Source organism: Camelus ferus, chromosome 16 (genome assembly GCF_009834535.1).
Source record: "Camelus ferus isolate YT-003-E chromosome 16, BCGSAC_Cfer_1.0, whole genome shotgun sequence".
NCBI classification, from domain to species: Eukaryota; Metazoa; Chordata; class Mammalia; order Artiodactyla; family Camelidae; genus Camelus; species Camelus ferus.
In genome coordinates, this window is record NC_045711.1 from 3,288,651 (window position 1) to 3,308,853 (window position 20,203).

The window sequence follows — 20,203 nt, forward strand, 5'->3', positions numbered from 1 at the left end:
CTGCTCATTATCTTCCCCTGGGCTCCCTGTGCACCTGCAGCTCGCCTCACACAGACCTCCACAGCCTGTGGAATGCACTCCCTCAGCTCCCGGTTTCTACCAGACTGCTTTGCACACTTCTGACGATAAAATCCTGGTCTTGCTTCATAGTGTAGCTCGCTTCCTTTTTCCATTTGTTTTTCACTAAGTACTTTGCCAACAGCTACTGTTTAATGTCCTCAGTTGTCATTTCATCAGAGATGATTATATTGATCACTCCTCCTTCCAGGTGTGCATGTGCATATCCTTTTCCTCATTAGACTGAAAGTAATGATCCATTCCCTGGAGCAGTGGTTTCCATAAATGACTGATCTGCAGACCAGTGCTAACTGGCTGCCAAAGAATATCCCCTGAGAAACTTATTAAAGCAGATTCTTGGACTGCATGGGAGAAGATCTCATAAATCTGAGTGTAAACAGGCCTAGCACGCAGGTGTAATATGGCAGTGATGGGTGCGACTCTGCAATCAGCACACTTAACAAGCTCCTGGTTGATTTTGATGCTGATCAATTGCTAGGTTGGGAAAAGCTGCCCCTAGAAAACCTAGCACAGAGCTCCGTGCCTAGCATGTGCTCATATGTTGTTAGCTGGACGCCTCTGGACTGGTGAGCTTGATCATAACATTATTGCTGTCTTATACCTGTGCTGTTTCTCTAAGTGGGCAAATAATACTGTTTGTGTCAGAGTCTGTGCCTATTTACATCATCTGTTCCTGACAATAACGTTTTGAAGTGGTATTCTTTTTATTTTTTAATGATGCAACCAGACCTTTATTAATAATGTCAACGTGCAGTATTAACAGCAAGCCATAATGGCTCAATAATTAAGTCCATCCTGGGATGGGTATGGGACATTACCATAAATGTGCAGTTGCCAAATACATCGTCAAACGAATATTCCTCACAACATACACTGTTCAAGGAGGATTTTAATATGGTGACAACCCTTTCACTATTTAAGACACTGTAAGGCTTATAAACGAATCATACTTACCAATGTCTTACCTTGTTTTAATTTGTTTAACTGTTGTTGTTCCTTTGTTATCTTTTTCTTTTATTTTTCCTTTTTCAGTTTTATTAGGTTGCAGTGGTACTCTTACTGAGCATGAGAAATCTGAGGTTCCAAGGAACTTGTTTTAACGCACAGCTGTTGTAACACAGCAAGAACTAGAATCTGATCGGACTTTACACTCACAAGTCCATGACCTTTCAACTTACCAGAGGGTGTATATTGGTGGCTTGAATCTGGCTTGCAAATAGGTTTAATTTTTTAAAATTAAAAAGAAAAAAGCTGCCAACATTTCTAAATTGGGTATTTTGTATAAACATCTGGATTTCTGGCTTTTCTTGAGGGGAACAAAAAAAAGGCTTGGTAACACTGGGCCCACATTCCTGCATGGCAAGTCAAATGGAAGCTTTAGATGGCTGAACGCCCTAGAGCTCACCATAGTTCCCTCCTGTTCCCTCTTCTCATCCATAGCTGGAGACAGCTTCTCTTACGCTCTGTTCCCAACCTGGCCCCTATAAGCCTCTGAGTTTACAACTCCTGCGCTCTTATTTACTATCTTGTTTCCAGGGGTAGATGTCTGGCAAACCTAAAGACAGCCTCTTTTAATTGCTCTGTCTTGTATGGGTCTCTGATCATAGAGGTAGGTGCATTTGTGACTTCTTGGATTTCAAAACTAAGGAACCTGCTGGTACACCATCAAAGAAAACTGGAATCTCTGTTCCCTAAGCTACACATTCTGGCTGCAGCCTAGTAAAATTCTAAATTCGTAACCTTTAAAACAAGGAAAATGTGGCAATTCACCTACTTGCTCCAATGCAATGGTATCTACAATTAAGAAAAGAACCCATAGTGAGCAATGCCACCAAGTGGAAGAGAGATTCCATGTTGAATTGCCATGCTTACACAGAGAGGCTCGGGGGCTGAAGACCCCTCTCAACTTACAGGGCCATTCAGGAACTAAAAATAAAACGTCTGCCCATCTCTGCGTGCTGGTCCTTTTCAAGGCTGTATTTTGTTTTTCATTTCATTTAAACATTACTTATTTTCTATATTACTTAACCTCCTATGTGCCAGGAACAACATTTGAGATAAAAAGATGTTCAAGGTTGTCATTTAAAAAGCCAGAGACACTTTAGAAGCTGTGCTTCATTTCTGATGACTTTTTGGATCCTTCTTCTGTTTGTTGGTTTCCTTGAACAAGCACTATTGCTGCTGATTCGACATGTTTCATTCTATACATTTTTAATGTGTATTCCTGTTTTTTTGGAGAATGTGAGCAGAGGGCTATTAAATTCTTTTAGCATCAGTATAGCAAAGGAGTAAGAAAATCTCTTTGTGAAACACGACTGACTTTCATGGGGGTAGGGTTTCACATTCATTGAACACTTACCAAGAAACTCTGCCAGGCACTTACAGACTTCATTTACTACCTAGAAGCCCCTGGGAAAGGTATTCTAATTTTAAACGCAAATGTGACTGAGGCTGAAGGACCCACAAGTCTAAATCTTCGACTCTTCTCAACCCTGTCAACTGCCTCCTTGGAGACCTCCTAGAAAGACAGCCAGGGACATCCCTGGTTTCTCAGCGCCCCCTAGAAACCCAGGATCATCTCAAGGCATCATACAAATAAGAAATCTTCCTCTTCACCTCGTCTCCTAATCTGCAGAAAAACTACTGTGAAACCTCCTTCATCCATTCTCGGTTCCAAACAAGCAAGCTAGCCTTCTCCCCGACTCCTTCAATGCCTTCCAAACGATCTCCTAACAGGGATGTGAACCAAATTTAAATCAGTGTACCTGCTCACTGCAGGTATCTTGTTCTACCGCCAACAGTTTCCATCCTCTCAGAGAGGGAATGTCCACTCTATAAGTCAGGTAGGTACTATTTAAGAAGGAGGATTAAAACAGGGTCACAGAGAGGAAGGCTAAAGAATGTCTCTTTTATGTTTAGTTGTACAAAGGAAAAACAGCACATAGATGCATCCACAGTATTTAATTTATTTGGATAATAGTTACAGATAAACAGGTACACTCCATATACAATTACCAATACTTTTTATACAGTTCATATTTCAGAACATCAACACTATTTTATTTACACTCTATTTATATACATTAACATCTTTCTAAAGTCAGTGCATTGTCAACAAGTTTTATACAGTAATTTACAAGGTGAATGTAGTTAGTTAATTTAATAAATTTTCTGCTAGTCATGAATTAAAAAAAATTAATTACAACCAATATAACAAACACAGATCAAACAACATTAGTAGATTGTGCTACCTGCTTAAATAAAACATCTGTAAGGGAATTATTTAAAAGCTTCCACTGTTTCATGGGACTTGTCCAGGTAGGAATGGACAGATTTTATATATGGAAAATCACAAAACTATGAAGTCTGCATTCTGTCTGATTTCATATACCATTTAGGCCACTCCTTCCTACTTGCAATTATAGTTTTCTTCTATATAGGGTTTCAACTTAGGTAGCCATTTAAGACAATCTTTCCTAATGCTCTGAGAAGAACTGAATAGTAACCGGCCTTAGATATCAGAACACAAATGCTTCATTTCATTGGTACCTACTATCTATGAGGAAGTAAGGGCAATGGAATCTGATAATTAATGAGAATCAACTTCCAGGATTCAGATGAATAAAAAAAGATCACTGAAAAAAAGTGGAATAATTACTTCAAACACATATTTTAAAACAACACAGAAAAAAATTACTGCTTGAAATAAATAACATTTAAACTTTTGTTCCAGTCTTGAATTATCAGAGGAAAAAAAAATGAAGTGAGCAAAGAAACATAACTTTTGATGACCACTACTGTGAAATTAAAATAAAATAAAATAAAGTAAAAAGGACAAACATCAAAATTAAAAAAAAAAGGACATGCAAACAAAACAAAAGTTTACTTCCTAAAACCACCAATTTCATTAAAAATACTTACCCACTATCAATGCTTGGGATGTATTTTGTTTTTAAATTTAATATGATGGGGGAAAAATACCCCAATCAAGTTACTTTATAGCCCTTACAGCCATCAAATATGAACAAGTTTTGAAAAGTTCATTTGCACATATTCTTTTTTTTTTTAAAGTGCAAAACAAAGAAACAAAGAACAAACAGTCACTAGCTGTAAAATACCATTGAGCTTTGCTGCTGCTTTCCCTCTCAGAATTTCTTTGTGCAGCAGTGCCTGTAAAGATGGTACGAATATTGGCAGCTTCCCCCCACCCCCCACACTCAGCAATGGGGAGATACATTTCTGAGGGCCCCTGAAGTATCCTCAAGTTAAGCTGCCTCTGTCTGGAGGGCTGTGTTGGCTGGATTTCCCAGGATGCTTTTTTGTTTTTCCTACAGGGTCTCCCAACCAAGGCCCTGGGTAGAAGGCACACAGCTCTTAAGAGATTCTCCCTTTCAGACCAACTGCTTAAATATGCCTCTGCTACCAACGACTGGTTGTGTCTCAAACACAAAACAACAACAACAAAAAGCAATGAAGACACAGAAAGAGTGGGAAGATGGTTCAAAAAGTAAATCGAGAAATCTGTGTCCAAGCCACAAGAACCCTTTGCACACCTTCACGATCTTGCTTTCTCCATCTTATTAGTCAATACAATGGGATAAAACTTCAGGAAAAAGGAGGTAGCATATCATGTCGTCCCCAGACAACACTACAATTTTTTGTTTTACTTTGACTCCAAGGAAATTCTTAGTATTTTGTTATGATTATTGGTAAACTATACTCACTACATGTTTGTTCATATCTGGACAAGCACAATTTAGTTCTTATTTGGTCCCAGGTGGCTGGTGCCAAACCCTTTTGTTTACAGGCTAATGGTGGGCTCTGCCTGAAAGTTCTCTACCAGAGAGCTTGTGTGAGACACTTCCAAACAAAATTATTACTACTGTTCTGTTAACTGCTATTTTAATTAGGATTTTTATTTTGTGCTTCAGGGTCACAGGATAAAATAACTACATTTAGCTTGCCTTTCAGCGACGCTTTTGCCAAATGTCAGCTACTGGGAGTCACCTCCCTCATCAGCAGCCTGTCTAGCGGCCAGAGTGGTAGCTTTACTGCAACACACAGTACTTTCTGTAATCAGATTCGAAGTCTTCGTCCATGCTGCTTGTGTCTGCCATCTTTTTGCCATCGATCTTTGGCAGAAATTGTGCATAGTCGATCCCCTGCTGCTCATAGAAAAGAATGTAGGCAGAGTCGGTGTCAATTTCATCAGGGTGAAGTTCCTAGAGGAGAAAGAAAAGCCTTTAACAAAAAAGCCAGTCACTAGCTTGGCTCTTAATTCTTGCCAGGGAAGGGAGGACCAGTCCTCTTTAATTACTAAACCTGATTGCTTCCAATCAGCTTAATATTTTGGCTGTCTTGTGCCTGCTCCTAAAATAAAACCCAGTATTTTCAATGTTTGTTTCAGGGAAAATACTCAGACCATAGACAAGTCAAAAGAATGACAAAAAACAAAACCAAATACAAAATCCCATCAAATTCTAACAGCTCGAAAGACAAGAACTTATTCTCATCAACCTACACCTTCTTTTCCCTCACTGCTCATGTTTTCCTTGTCTCCCCCGCATATCACTTTTGTTCCTTTATGCTGAAGCCATCTACACACTGATTCTAACAGAAATAACTATTTTCTATTCAGGAGAAAACAAAACACATTATCTCTACAAATACCCTCCAGATCTGCTGACAGATTCAGTTTCTTTCATTCACAGATGGGAGATACTTACCTTACAGCTGCTGTCATTGTAACAGTACCACTTGCTGTTTGGGTTTTTGGCATAAGTGACATAATGGCCCCCGCCCAGAATTCCTGAATGGCACTGCAGGAGAGAAGAAGTGGAGGTATGTCAGTGGCTGACAGTACTCTGGCCAGGGCACAGCACCAGGATGCCAGCAGGAAAAGACTTACTGGAAAAAAAAAGTGTTTCCCTTTTCCCAAAAACAAATCAAAGAGGAAATGTCAAAATTCAAAAACTCTAAATCTTACCATTTTTATACTTGTAATTATTTTTGGAAAGCAAAAATTCCTTAGGAACACACAACTGTGAGTGGCCTGAACCTGTGACTCCAGTTACAATGATTACATGACTGTTCCCCTCATCACACTGTGAGCATCTTGGAGTCTATCTAAAAGCTCAAGGTTATCTACTGCCAACTTGGTCTACTGTCAAGTTCAAATAAGCAGGCCCTGAAAACATGATGAGTGAATGAATACGAACAAACAAACCACTGAAAAGTGCAGATCATTCTGAAAACCATACAACAAACCACTTACCGAAATTGCATATAGATTATAAATAGGCTTAACATGAACATCTTCTCTTTGGTCATCAGTGCTGTCTTCTTCACTGTGGTTCTCAAGCTGACCATTGCTGTAGCCATTGCCACATGCCTCATGCTCATAAAGGAATCCATTGGCCAAAGCTACTTCGTGGTCCTGCGGGGTGACCAGCTCAGGCTGGCTGCCCCCCAGCACATGTCCTCGGCTCAAGGCATCAGTCAGCTCACAAACTTGCCCAGCCCCATTCTCTTTGCTGGCATCCAAGTTCTCCTTACTACTCGACAGTTTATTTTTGCTGCCGATCTGGGGTAGCCGGAGCCTCCCTTTGCTTCTCCCTAAAGTCCGGGGGCTGCTGTTAGGGCTGCTGTTTTTGCTGGAGGGACAGCTGGTTCCACTTTTTCTTGATGAGGAAGGTGAACCTGTGAAAGGGGAAGAAGGAAAGATTCATAAATCCAAATGCCACAAGTTTAACCAGCCACCAAATGCTAACTGAAGCCAATTTCACAAGTGTACACCTAAAGGTAAAGACAGGGGTGTCCTGACTGGCTACTCTTTATTCCCATTATGTGGCCAATAAGTTGCACTCTTATCTTCCTCAGTGCCAAACCCCACCAGAGGCAGCAATGTCCTGAAAATGTAAAATGCCACTAAGTACGGACCTAGAAAATAGTAGAAAGATAATTTAAGACAGATTCAGTTCAAAATAATATTTAACTAAGGAGTTTTACAAATACACATTCTTCTTCTTTGTTAAATTAGATTAAAAAATACAATCACCAATTACCAAGGACTCACTGTTGCTAGCACGACACTGAGAGCTCTCTCCCCCTATTATCTCAACATCTCACAACAATCCTGTAAAGCAGCAGGTCTCAAACCTTTTGGTCACAGCTCCCCACCCCATTATATACCCTTAAAAATTGTCCAGGGCCCCTAGGACTTTTGTTCATGTGGGTTATATCTATCAACATTTACCACATTAGAAATTAAAACTGAGGGATTTAAAAAAATACAATACGCAAGCACACAGTTCACTGACAATATCACATGCAATGCTGGCTGACTCCACTGTACGGTTGTGCGAGTGACAAGGCAGATACTGTCTCAGAATTTTTATGAAAATAGTTCCTGTCCTCCAGGCTCCCTGAAAGGGTCTCAGGGACCCTCTACGGGTTCCCAGGTGATACTCTGAGAACCTCTGCTTAAGTATGAAAAGTATCCTTCATGATCACCAAATGTCAGGCATTATGGAAAGTGCTTTACTCTTGATATATGAAATCCTCACACTCTGTGAACTTAGTGCTATTTTTTATTTTACAAATGAGAAAATGGATTTAGTGAGGGTGTATCTCTTGCTACAAGTCACAGAGCTCAAATTTAGATCAGTCTGATTCCAGATAGGTTCCTTGTACCTCACTAAGCTGCTGCTCCAGAGTAGAAGACAGGGAAACAGACAGCCTAGAGGGGTCCCAGGAGGGCCCTGTCTCAGGGTGATGCCTGGCTCCATGCAGTCCCCCGGCCTCCTCCTCACCTTTAGGGCTACTGACGGTGTTTGCACTGAGTGAGGATGGGCTCTTGCTCAGGAGCACACTGTCTTCCCCAGCTGAGTTCGGAGCATCCACTTTCTTCACCTCTCCTGTTGGAACCCTGGGGTCAGAGAGGTCGTCCCCCTGGGGTGTGAGTGGTTTGCGCTGACAGAGGGCTGGGTCTCTCGGCACCAGAAAAGCACTAGGGTCAAAACTTTCACGAGGAAATTTAACAATTTTCTGTGATTTTATCCACCGACCATTTACAAACTGAAATCGTTTGAGGTGAATAATCTGGAGAAGAAAATATAAAAAACACTTGCAACAAAGAGTTCTGAAGATAGAAAATACACATTAAAACAACAACAACAACAACAACAAAGCTGGGTCTAATACATGTAAATGTTCCCAAAATATATAACATAACTTTTTTTACCCCCAAGAATATATTTTATTATGTAACAAAGTTATCAGTTGGGCCAGTGCCCTTCAGCTATGTGGCTGACATGGTATAACCCCCCCATTTCATAGTCTGTGTGTATCCAAAACTCTCTCCCAAATTTCTTCAACATCCTAAGAGCCTATAATTGCATGTTCTCTGGGCTTGTGGTGCACACGGACCTTTACTTCTCTCCAACATCATAAAAAACCCAGTCACAAATACACTCATGAGGATAGAAGACTGTATTTAATGTTCTGAAGGAAAACAGAGGTGTTTTTTTTACAGATGAAGCTTATGTCATCCCCAGAAGGACTCTCCTTTCTTACTACATCCTTTGGCTGCTCCAGGGAGCTTCACTGTTCTGAAGAGCTTAAGAAGTTCCCTTCATCTTTCTGGCTTCTCTTCTCCTTTTCAAGAGCAATGAATTCCTCTAGCCTTACCCAGTGTTACTACACTCTCTGTTGTGGTCACAGATGTTTGGGTTGCTACCTCTACCCTAAATGCTTAACAATTTTGTTACGTACTCTACGTAAAGAGGGTTTCTTCCTAAGGGGCATGCTGGTGACTGGGTTTAACAGAAGCCCAGCAAGTTCTCAGCCTAATATTTTATTCCTCAGAAACATGGTTTTTTAAATGCCCATACTTCACGATATGTGATGGCTATATGAGTACATACAGTTGTCAAAACTCATCAAACTACACATTTAAGATCTACTAATTTAATTTCATGTTAACTATACTTCAATTAAAAAAAAAAAACCACAGACACGTTCCCCTTTCCCACTTACCTGTTCCCAGGCCTGCCCCTGTGCTCTGCTTCCCTTCCCTCAATTCTCATCCCTGGAGCTAGTTAGTAATTTCTTGTGCATCCTTCCCTGAGAAGTTGCTCTGGTCTAAGCTGTTCATGGTCTCACAGAATAGTAGGAAGAAGCCATGAACAAAAAGATACACACAAGGACTAGTTAAAATACACCAGTGCCTCACAGTGACTTTGTTTTTTTCAGTGACATTTGATATGATACTTCCACCCTTAAGGAAAAAACTCTCTTAAATGAATAGGAAGATTTGACACTGCAAACTCTCTTGACAAGCAAGAGGAGAGTCTCCTAACCCAGGAACGGAGAAGGCAGAAGTAATCCAGTGGAAACGAATACGTAAGCTGCAGTGCGCTTGTGTACACACACACCCCAGCAGTGTGCCAGTGGCCACGTGACCAAGCCTGGTGGGACCGGAGGCTCGGGCCCAGGTGCTCCTCTGTAGCTCATAAAGCGGAAGCATAAAGCTTCCCCTCTCCCTGGAGCCAGAAGTGCCTCCACCTTCTCCTGAAGCTCAAATTCACCAGGTTGTCCCAGCTGTGGCACTTCTCACATACTGGCCGTAACTGGAGCCACTGGTCTACACGGCTTCTCTCCCCTTCTAGGCTGTGCGCTGTCCAGGAGCAGAGGCAGCAAATACCTGTAGCACAGTTCACCTCTGTGTGACCCCACACAGCAAAAGCGCTTTGAACACTGCTGCAGGGAGGGACTTATTCTCTAAACCCATCATTTGTTCATGGCTTCTTTCCTCTGAGCCAGACTCCTGCTCCCTCAGAGGCGGGGCTGTGACCTACCAGGATGGGCGGGAGCCTCCAGAGATCCAGCTTCTTGGTTGCCAAGCAGTGTGTCTTACACTTGGAGCAGTAGTACATCTCATTCTCCCCGAGCTCCTCCTCACTGGTGAAAGCGCGGAGGCAGCTGTCCAGGTTGATGGGCTCGGCTTGCGCTCGCCGACTCTGTTCCACACTCTCGTGCTCATCTACAACCTACAGGTGGAGGGAACAGGGGAGATGGGGGAAGGGGCGGAAGGGAGGGAGTTTAAAACGGTCACCTGGCCGTGCATTGTCCTCTAGGGGACTCAACTTCATTTTACTTTACACGAGGAAAAACATACAACCCAAACTCGAGTCTGAGCAAACAGAGCATCTGCGCATTTATTCACAAACATCACATCAATAATAATATTCTTGGGCAAATTTCTATTTACGTGACCCTAGCTATTTGGGAAAAATTTCTGCATCCTTCAAAATGACAAACAAAAACAATCAAGGAATTGCCTGTTTATTTTACAGTTTCAAAATCCGAAAACAGCTTATATGTGAGCTGGCCCTCTCAAGGGTTAGAGATTAGGCCATTTACTTTTTAACATTATTATTAGTATGCTGCAGGCTTTACAGGGACCAGGAGAAACAGTATCACTGGAACAGACGCCAGATCCGCATTAAATAAGAAAGGATACACACAAAGCTCACCTTGAGAAGACAACATCAGGGTGTTAAAACCCACAGGCTACAACTTATTTGCATATTGATGCCCGAGAGTTATCAGAATACTGTGTGTATCATTATGACTCCTGTCTCTTGATGCATTTTTATCTGAGATGGCAATAAAAGGAACAGCAGGCACAAAAAAGCCGGATTTTGCTGCGAAGACCTTTAACACCTGCCCAAACCTCTGTGGTCCCGTTAACCAGCATGCTAGGCTTTGGGGCAAGGAGGTAAGTTTAGGAAAGGAGAGAGCAAAGGCAGGGGTAGGTGTGTAAGGATGTATGTTGGAGGTGGCGTGGGAATCAGGAGGAGGGAGACAAGGAGGAACCCAGAACGTGACAGAAAGGAAGAACTTGGTGCTCTCCAATTCTTGGCTGCTGCTTAATAAGCAATCAAGAACCAGAGCAGGGCAGGCACAGTAAGACTATGAATGACCGTGAGACTTCACACAGGGATCACATCCCAGGGTGGGGCCCGGACAACAAGTACAACAATGAAACTTTTGGCAAAGGTCACATACATGTCCTTGTCATCCCTTCCGGGGGTGAATAGCTTTCTTTGCCTGAGGCAATTTCCCTCATGTTTTCCTTCCTGAAGTCATGGTTTAGAACAGGTTTTCAGAGGTGGCTTTTTTCCTACATGAGAAGGTGGCTGAGTAATAGGCTGTCACTTTTTTTTTTTTGTATATATGTATTTTTTATTGAAGTATAGTCAGTTTACAATGCTGTCAATTTCTGGTGTGTAGCATAATGTTTCAGTCATGAACATACATATATTCGTTTTCATATTCTTTTTAAACCTGTTACCACAAGATATAGAAAACAGTTCCCTGTGCTATACAGCATGAATTTGTTGTTTATGGTCAAATGCTCTTATAAACTTTTATCAAGGCTGGGGTTGATGAGGCAATGAAGGGTTTTGGCACTGTATCATCAACCATTTTAAAAGGGGAACTTAGAGGAAACCTATTTTTCGGAAAGGGAAATCCGGTTTGATCTTGAGTCACTAACTTCTTTTTATTTTTGTTTTGTTTTTGTTTTTTGCAGTTTTTAAAAATTGAAGTATACTCAGTTTATAATGTGTCAATTTCTGATGTACAGCATAATGTTTTAGTCGTACATACACATACATATATTCATTTTCATGTTCTTTATAGGTTACTACAAGATTGAATATAGTTCCCGGTGCTATACAGTAAAAACTAGCTGTCTATACTAACTTCTCTTTTCTTTTTAAAAATTTAATTAATTATTCAAAAAATTGAAGTATAGTCAGTTACAATATACCAGTTTTTAGTGTACAGCACACTGTCCCAGTCATGCACATACATACATATATTCGTTTTCATATTCTTTTTCATTAAAGGTTTTACACTAATTTCTTTTCTGATACAAAAACTCACGTCATCTTCAGGGCTGGTCATCCAAGGGAAAAACTGACATGCTTCAAGAGGAAACATGCCGTATTATGGGGGTTAGAATCAGAGTAGAAAAAAAGGTGTATCAAATGGAGCAGCGTCTCTTTTCTCACAGTCAGTTAAACATTATCTATATCATCTCTACCAGGGATGCTTTATGGCCAACCACAAATTACAGCAAGCTAGTAAAGAATGTTGATTTTTACTGACCATATTTTATACAGAACACACAGACATAGATACAGAGCTTGATGGAGACAGGAAGGAAAAAGATGATGGATTAAAAAAGCATACTCGTAGATGACAGTAAGTTTTATTTATTAAGAGAACTTCCCTAAATGACAAAGATTCCTTTTGCCTCCTAGGATCCAATTCCAGATCCTCTATGATTATTCAAATAGCCTAAGTTACTTATTGGCACCCTCTTCCATTTTTTCTAAGTCGCTTGGAAGTTCATCCTAGCAGGGGTGGGTATAGCTCAGTGGTAGAGTGTGTGCTTAACATCCATGAGTTCCTGGGTTCAATCCCCAGCACCAACATTTAAAAAAAAAAAAAAAGCTCATCATTAGCCCAAAACATAAGGGCATGAAGTAATAGCTTTCATACATTATAAGACTATTAGAAAAAGAGGGAGATCTAAGAAGTTACCTAGCTTAATTTTCTATTGAGGAGTGTGAGGTCCAAACAGGGAATTGCCTGTTTTTGCCGCCCTCCTTACCAAATAAAACATTCACATATAAATTCTGGAAAGCAGAGGAAAATGTAATTTTCTTTTATGTTCTGAATACAAAGGCAAACTGTCAAAATATTGACAGATTTTCTTCTATCCTTTCTTTTTATATTGAATAGATTTCTCAGTATATCCAATTTTATATCTTGCTTTATAAAAAACTTTACATGATATTATAAGTATGTCCCCATACCTGTTAGTAAAAACTCCTTGTAATCATCATTTTCAATGACTGCGTAATATTTTATCCAATTACTATATCACGCTTTATTTAACCACTCCTCTAATGTGGGACAAATATAAATGGCTTCAAATTATTTTTGAGTTATTTTTTTTAAAGTGATTTGTTGTTGTTGTTAGTGGAGGTACTGGAAAATGAACCCACAACCTTGTGCATGCTAAGCATGTGTTCTACCACTGAGCTGCACCCCACCCGCCATTATTTTTTTTTACTATTCCAACAAATGTTATGAAGAAATTTATCAGTAAATCACAGAGTATTCTCCTTGGATAGATTCTTAAAGGGGAATCACTGGAATAAAAAACATAAAACATTTGGGCAGTAATCTCAATTTTGAACCAAGGTATCTCCTTTGTCTACGTGACTTTCCAAGCACATGCAGAAACCACATGTAGGAAGAAATTAGTCATGTGGCGCCATTTCCCAGCAAGGAAGGATATCTCAACAGCAACTTGGTTTCCATGGTATCTTAAGAGCATCACTGAAAGTGGAAGTGGGGTGAGATTTAATAGGTCACATAGGCCCTTCTTCCTATAAAGATGTCCTCCAGAGCTTTACAGACTGCACATTGGGCTTGTTAAAAATGGAAAGAGGAGGGCAAGGGGTATAGCTCAGTGGTGGAGTGGGTGCTCAGCGTGCATGAGGGCCTGGGTTCAATCCCTAGTGCCTTCATTAAGAGAAACAACAACAACAAAAGGGGGGAAAGAGATTTACAGCCAAATTTTTTGTCTTTGACAGGAGTATCTTGTCACAATAACGTCCTGTCCGATTTTGTGCTGATGAAGATTTAAGAGCATCTCTTTCAATTGCTAAAATTTTCCCTCTTCAGACGAAGCATGGCTGAGGTATTGAATCACCCTGTTACAGTGAGCATAACCTGCTAGGACATCAACTTCCCTTCTGTTCCCTTTAGCCCAGGGATCTTTCATTTGGCAAATATCCACAAAGAACACTCATCCTTGACCAGTGAGAGCTTAGGGGTGTGTGGGGGCATATTTAGGGATTCAAATAGGGAATTTGGTCTGGAATCGGTAGCTCCCCCACTCCTCAGTAGCACTAAAAAGACAGAAAAGTCAATTCTCATTACTAACTTGTCTAAAGGGAACACCTTAAGAAATAGCGGAGGAAACCTCCATCAAGAGTCATATAATGAAAAAATGCTCAATATCACTAATTATCAGAGAAATGCAAATCAAAACTAAGATGAGGTATCACCTCACACCAGTCAGAATGACCATCATTTAAAAATCCACAAATGACAAATGCTGGAGAGGCTGTGAAGAAAAGGGAACCCTCCTACACTGCTGGTGGGAATGCAGTTTGGTGCAGCCACTGTGGAAAACAGTATGGAGATTCCTCAAAAGACTAGGAATAGACTTCCCACATAACCCAGGAATCCCGCTCCTGGGCATATAGCCACAAGGAACCCTACTTCAAAAAGACACCTGCACCCCAATGTTCATAGCAGCACTATTTACAATAGCCAAGACATGGAAACAGCCTATCCAGTCCATCAGTGGATGACTGGATAAAGAAGATGTGGTATATTTATACAATGGAATACTATTCAGCCATAAAAATGACAACATAACACCATTTGCAGCAACATGGATGCTCCTGGAGAATATCATTCTAAGTGAAGTAAGCAGAAAGAGAAAGAAAAATATGAGATTGCTCATATGTGGAATGTAAAAAAAAAACAGAACATAAATACAAACAGAAACAGACTCACAGACATAGAATACTAACTTGCAAACTTGTGGTTGCCAAGGGGGTGGGACGTGGGAAGGGACAGACTGGGAGTTCGAAATTTGTAGATACTGACAGGCATATGCAGAATAGATAAACAAGATTATACTGTATAGCACAGGGAAATATATACAAGAACTTATGGTAGCTCACAGTGAAAAAAAAAGTGACAATGAATATACATATGTTAATGTATAACTGAAAAATTGTGCTCTACACTGGAATTTGACACAACATTGTAAAACAGTTATAACTCAATAAAATATGTAAAAAAAAAAAAAGACATGCAAAAGCCACTATAATTCTTCATGTGACTAAATCAGCTCCTTTGATTCCGTTGCTTTTACTTCTCCATCAGATTCTTCATATCTCTACCCACAAGCTACCTAGTCAATCCACCCTTCAAATTTGGGGAACATTTTTAGGTATGGAGTTAGTATTCCTTTTGAAGTTACATTTTCAAAATTTAAAAACTGCTCTGGCCAGAGAGTGGCAGTAGAGGAATGCTAAGTGAGAAGACCAGGCACGGAGATGTACTCTTAGGTGCCCAGTCTGGAAACATTCAATATTTTCTCTAAGTTTTCTGATCACTGTGCCCATTAAAGGCAGCAGCTATAGCCCTGGAATGCATTTGAGCTAAGTAAGAGTGGTCACCAAGTGCTACAGCTTCAATAATCGTTAACAAACAGGCAGAGAGGTTGGTTATGCTTGGTATCTCATGGCCAGAGAATATAACTTCTTAATTACACCCAGAGTTTTATTTCAGGAATTACTTATTATTAGTATTTTTGAAATTCAATGCCTCAATACAATTAACTCTACAAGTGGGAAAGCTGAAACATCCATAAAATTAGTCAACACATTTAAGTGCTATAGAGAATGCCAATGAAGGTATTCCTGGCTGTCCTTAAACTGTCTGAAAATAGAAATGATATGATACAGTTAAACTGGGGGAAAATTTTACACATAAAAACCACTGCCTTACAGCGACCTTTCTGTGTACTCACCCTTTCCTGTGATGTTTGGTAGCGGAGGTGAAGGGCTGTGGGATCCCAATCCACAGCAATGTAGGCGTTTCCAATGAAAGCTCTGTCTTCCCCACAGTCAATTTTACAGCCTCTGCAAAACCTAAAGGGGGGAGAAAGATCTGCTGAGGAAGGAATAATTACGAAGGAATCCAGATTTTCTTTATCAGAAGTATTCTCCCTTTCTACTTCTCTGTTCTACTTCTTGGGCCTCACAATTGGGCATGGGCTTCTAACTGCAGACTGATAAGTGCATGAGTATGTATTAGTAAGCGTTATTATTTCAGGGAATCATGCTTATCACTTCTCAAGTCTTTGGTTTTTCAAAGCACTTGATAACCATTTGTTAACCCACATGAATACGTGGACTTTATGGCAAATAAATGATATGGGAATTGGATATTTGAGATCATGCACCTCTCAAGAAATTCTAAATTTAGTTTTTAATGCTTAGCAGTAGGGCAATTTATCTAACATAACAACACCTATTTCCTTGTTTGTACAATGGCACATTAAATAGACATATATAAGAATTTATGGGGGGGCGGGGACCATGACAAAGGCCATGGTTCCAATGCCTAGGCAGACTCAGTTTGCTAAGGCTATTACGTTTTCTGAAGGCTGACTTCCATACTCGGGCATTTCCCAAGTTGGAACAGTAATGACCAATCAATCTCCATAACTCTTCTAAAAACCAAAAACAGACTTCCAGCAAGGTCCAGTAAACAGACTATATTCTGCTGGGCTCAGAATCGCTAAACTGATTGATATCTAAGGAGCAGATGGTACAGAATGATAAATGTTGATCATAAACCTGAATCTGGTGAGCACTGTAGCATTTACAAAACCAGCTGAGTCTCAAGAGCAGAACTTCGCTGTAGACCTTATAGGGAAGAGATGAACGAAGAATTCCTACATTTATTTCAAGTATCTCATTCTTCACTGCTGCTTCCAAAAACTGGAAACCTTGTGGAAAAGGTATACTATATGAAGCTGCAATTCTACTAAAGACGTTCTTTTGCAGAAGGTCACCTTACCTATACCATGGGCACCAAGCACAGGAGTTCCCATCTTTCTGCACAACTCGGAGCGTGAATGGATATTGGTAGCCCATACTGTCATCACTGAAACAGAACATAAACCAAAGAGTATAAGAAACTTTTCTTATTTGAGGTCTCTTTCATCTTCTCCTGAAGTGACCCCAGAGAGGGGCAGCTGCCATGGCAGTATGCTCACACCGCCGGCTCAGTGCTGGTCATCCGAAGCCACTAACCGCAGCCCTGTACAACCACACTCAGGGCTTCCTCCTCACAGAGCGGGAGACACATCAGACTGCCAGATGTCTCTAAGAGGGTCCATGTGGTCCGTGCAAATTTTATAAAATAAGCTAATTATGAAACCAAACACTAATTATCCTTCAGCCCTAATTCTATCAGAAGATTTAATTCACATTAAACTAAAATAATTAGACCTTCTCCATGACAAGAACATTGATACACCACAGAAGGCTGAATGGTCATGATGGTTTTCAGAGGAGTTGACTGACTGTATATTTAGAAGCCTCTTTAATCAAAACCCCTGATGTGGTACATAGTAGGTTATCTTTTCCTTGCCTTAACTATCTAAAACTGTAAGTTACATAACATTTTTAGAGTAATGTCTTAACTGCAAGATAGCTTGTGAGTTCTCCAACTTTTAAAAAAGTTTATTCATCCTTGCCCTAATAAGAAGCAAAGCAAGGAATACAACATAAGAGCAATATACATAATGGATCATTTGGCAATTTGAAGTGGCCATGACATGGCTGCTGAAGGTAATGAAATCGTGATAAGGGCCAAAGTGAGTGTCGCATCTGTCACAGCAGTTCCCAGCTTCCCACTAACTTACTGACTGAATGATTATTCATAGAACATGCTGTCGTGCCCATGCCATCATGTCAATGGTAACCAGATCAATGGTAAGTGAAAAATCCAGAGAGAGAGCAAAACCACCAGGGAGCACTCTGGCAGGGAACTGTGCAGCACCTGTCTTCTAAACACCTTCTTGACCTTTTTGCTCTAACTGAAACCTGGCTTTCCTGAGGACACTGCTTTCCACTTGCTTCTTAAACGCTGACTGTCGCCTCACAGATCCCAGGACCTGGAGGTGATACGGGTCTCCTCCCTACCCCTCTTTATCACTTCTAGATGGTATTTCTCCTTCCTTCTCTTTCTAAAAAATTCTGGTTTCTCTGTAGCATGAGCTATTGAATTATACCTGCGATTCCTCCCTAGTAGAGACATCTCTACTTTATTCACTGAAGATTTTAGCACCTGGTTCACTGTTTTTCTCTCCGTCACTTCTGTTATTACCCTTGGTGACTTCAACATCAATGTAACTTATCCAACGACACCAAGGCCTTCTCTCCTCCAACAATCATTTCCTCCATTCTACATGATCCACCCTCTCCAATGGTCATATTCTAGATCTTGCCAAACGGCTGCTGAAGGTAATGAAATGACGATAAGGACTTTGACACCTCCGAAAATCTCAATTTCCAATATACTAATTTGCAGAAACCATCTCTTAGATTCTTGGATCACTTATTCAAAGTACCGCTACTCTAACAATTCTTTGACCCAGCAGAAACCTCTAAATCACTGCCCTCAAATCCTCACTTTCCTCCTTAACCACTGTCCCTCAAACTAATCACCTTTTGTATAGACCGTCAACTTCAGGAATTTGTCCATTTAGTCTAAATTTTCAAATTTATTGACATAAACACTCAGAAAAGTAGAGAATTGTACAATGAACATCACCCAACTATAATAATCATCACCTCTTGACCATTCCTATTTTATCTATACCTTTACCTAGCCCCACTAGATTCTTCTATTTCATTTTTTAAAACTGCGGTAAAATATACATAAAATTCACAATTTAATCATTTTAAGTGTACAATTCAGAGGCATTCACAATGTTGTGCAACTATCTATCTCCAGAACCTGTCTTCCCAAACAGAAACTCTTTATTAGCAATAACAAATTCGTCTGCTCCCTCCCCTCCAGACTTTGTTAACCTCTAATCTACTTTCTGTCTACAAATTTGCCTATTTGAGATACCTCATAAAAGTGGAATCATACACTATTTGTCCTTTTGTGTCTGGCTTATTTCACTTAGTATAAGGTTTTCAAGGTTTCATGCGTTATAGTATGTATCAGAACTCCATCCCTTTTTATGGCTGAGTAATACTCCACTTATGTATATACCACATTTTGTTTATCCATTTATCTGTTGATGGACTTTGGGACTGTTTGCACCTCTTGGCTATTGTGATGTACTAGATACTTCTGAATAAAATCAGAGGCATTTAATCATTTTCATTCATAAATATTTCAGTGTGTTATCTCTAAAAGATAAGCTTTTTTAAAAAGTGAAAGCAAGTTTATTTAGAGAGCTACACACTCCACAGACAGAGTGGGGTCTGTCTCACTCAGAAGGGAAAACGGCTTAGAAGAATACATATTCCATAGGCAGAATTTGGGCCATCTCGGAAAGGTGAGAGGGAGAGAGACCAAGAGGTGTGGGGGTGTTTAGTTTACAGTAAAAGCAGATACACACTCCAAAGACAGAGTGCGGGCCGTCTCAAAAGGCAAGAGAGAGAGAAGCTCTTATTATCCTTTAAATGTCTGCAAGATAATCTTTTCTTTAACCTACTTTAACCTGTGTGCCTTCATCTACACCACCCCACTAGCACAGTTTTTGCAAAGGTCTCCAAAGACTGCCATTTTATCAAATCCACTGGTCAATTCCTAGTCCTCTTACTCAATCTCTCTGTAGCATCTGAAACTGATCAGTCACACTCCTTACTCCTGATTTTCTTCTTCCGTTACTGGCTGTTCTTTCTCAATTTCCTTTGTTGCCCCTCCATCCATTATTCAACCTTTAAATGCTGGAATGCATCAGGAATTAGATCGTGGGCATCTTCTCTGACTCTTACTCTCTAAATAACATCATCTGGTCTCAGGGCTTTAAATACCAACCATTTGTTGATGACACTTATATTTATATCTCTAGGAAAGGAATTAAGTCATTTCCCACTTGAAAATACAACACACATCTTAAATTTAACTTGATTCCTGTCATTGCTTACCCGAACCTACTCCTTCTCCAGTCTTCCTCATTGCATTAAGTGGTATCACCATTCACAAACGATTGTTCAGGCTAAAAGCCTAGCTTAGATTTCTCCTCCCCTCATACTCTGTATCTGATTCATTAGCAAGCTCTGGGAAAAGCCCTCATCTAGAAGTCCTTTAATTCAATTAGATTTTCACTTCAAATTTAATCTTGCCCTACTGTTATTTTTACTAAACACAACTTTCATCAATTAAATCACTTATCTATTATTTGCAGTTTTCCTCTAAAATTTACTTA

At 40.2% G+C, this 20,203-nt stretch overlaps 1 protein-coding gene across 4 annotated transcripts in view; it reads right to left on the reverse strand.

Annotated features, from left to right (window-relative positions):
• Positions 1-3,024: 3,024 nt before the first annotated feature.
• USP32 (ubiquitin specific peptidase 32) overlaps positions 3,025-20,203 on the reverse strand; it is a 58,344-nt gene continuing 41,165 nt past the window's right edge. For all 4 annotated transcript variants that reach the window (XM_032498332.1, XM_032498331.1, XM_032498330.1 and 1 more), the window contains 7 exons: positions 16,828-16,914; positions 15,773-15,893; positions 9,936-10,127; positions 7,890-8,178; positions 6,353-6,777; positions 5,805-5,897; positions 3,025-5,300 (listed from right to left, as the gene is read on the reverse strand). In XM_032498332.1, coding sequence (XP_032354223.1) covers positions 5,127-5,300; positions 5,805-5,897; positions 6,353-6,777; positions 7,890-8,178; positions 9,936-10,127; positions 15,773-15,893; positions 16,828-16,914 — 1,381 coding nt within the window. In that variant the 3' untranslated portion in view covers positions 3,025-5,126. The remainder of the gene's footprint in view (positions 5,301-5,804; positions 5,898-6,352; positions 6,778-7,889; positions 8,179-9,935; positions 10,128-15,772; positions 15,894-16,827; positions 16,915-20,203) is intronic.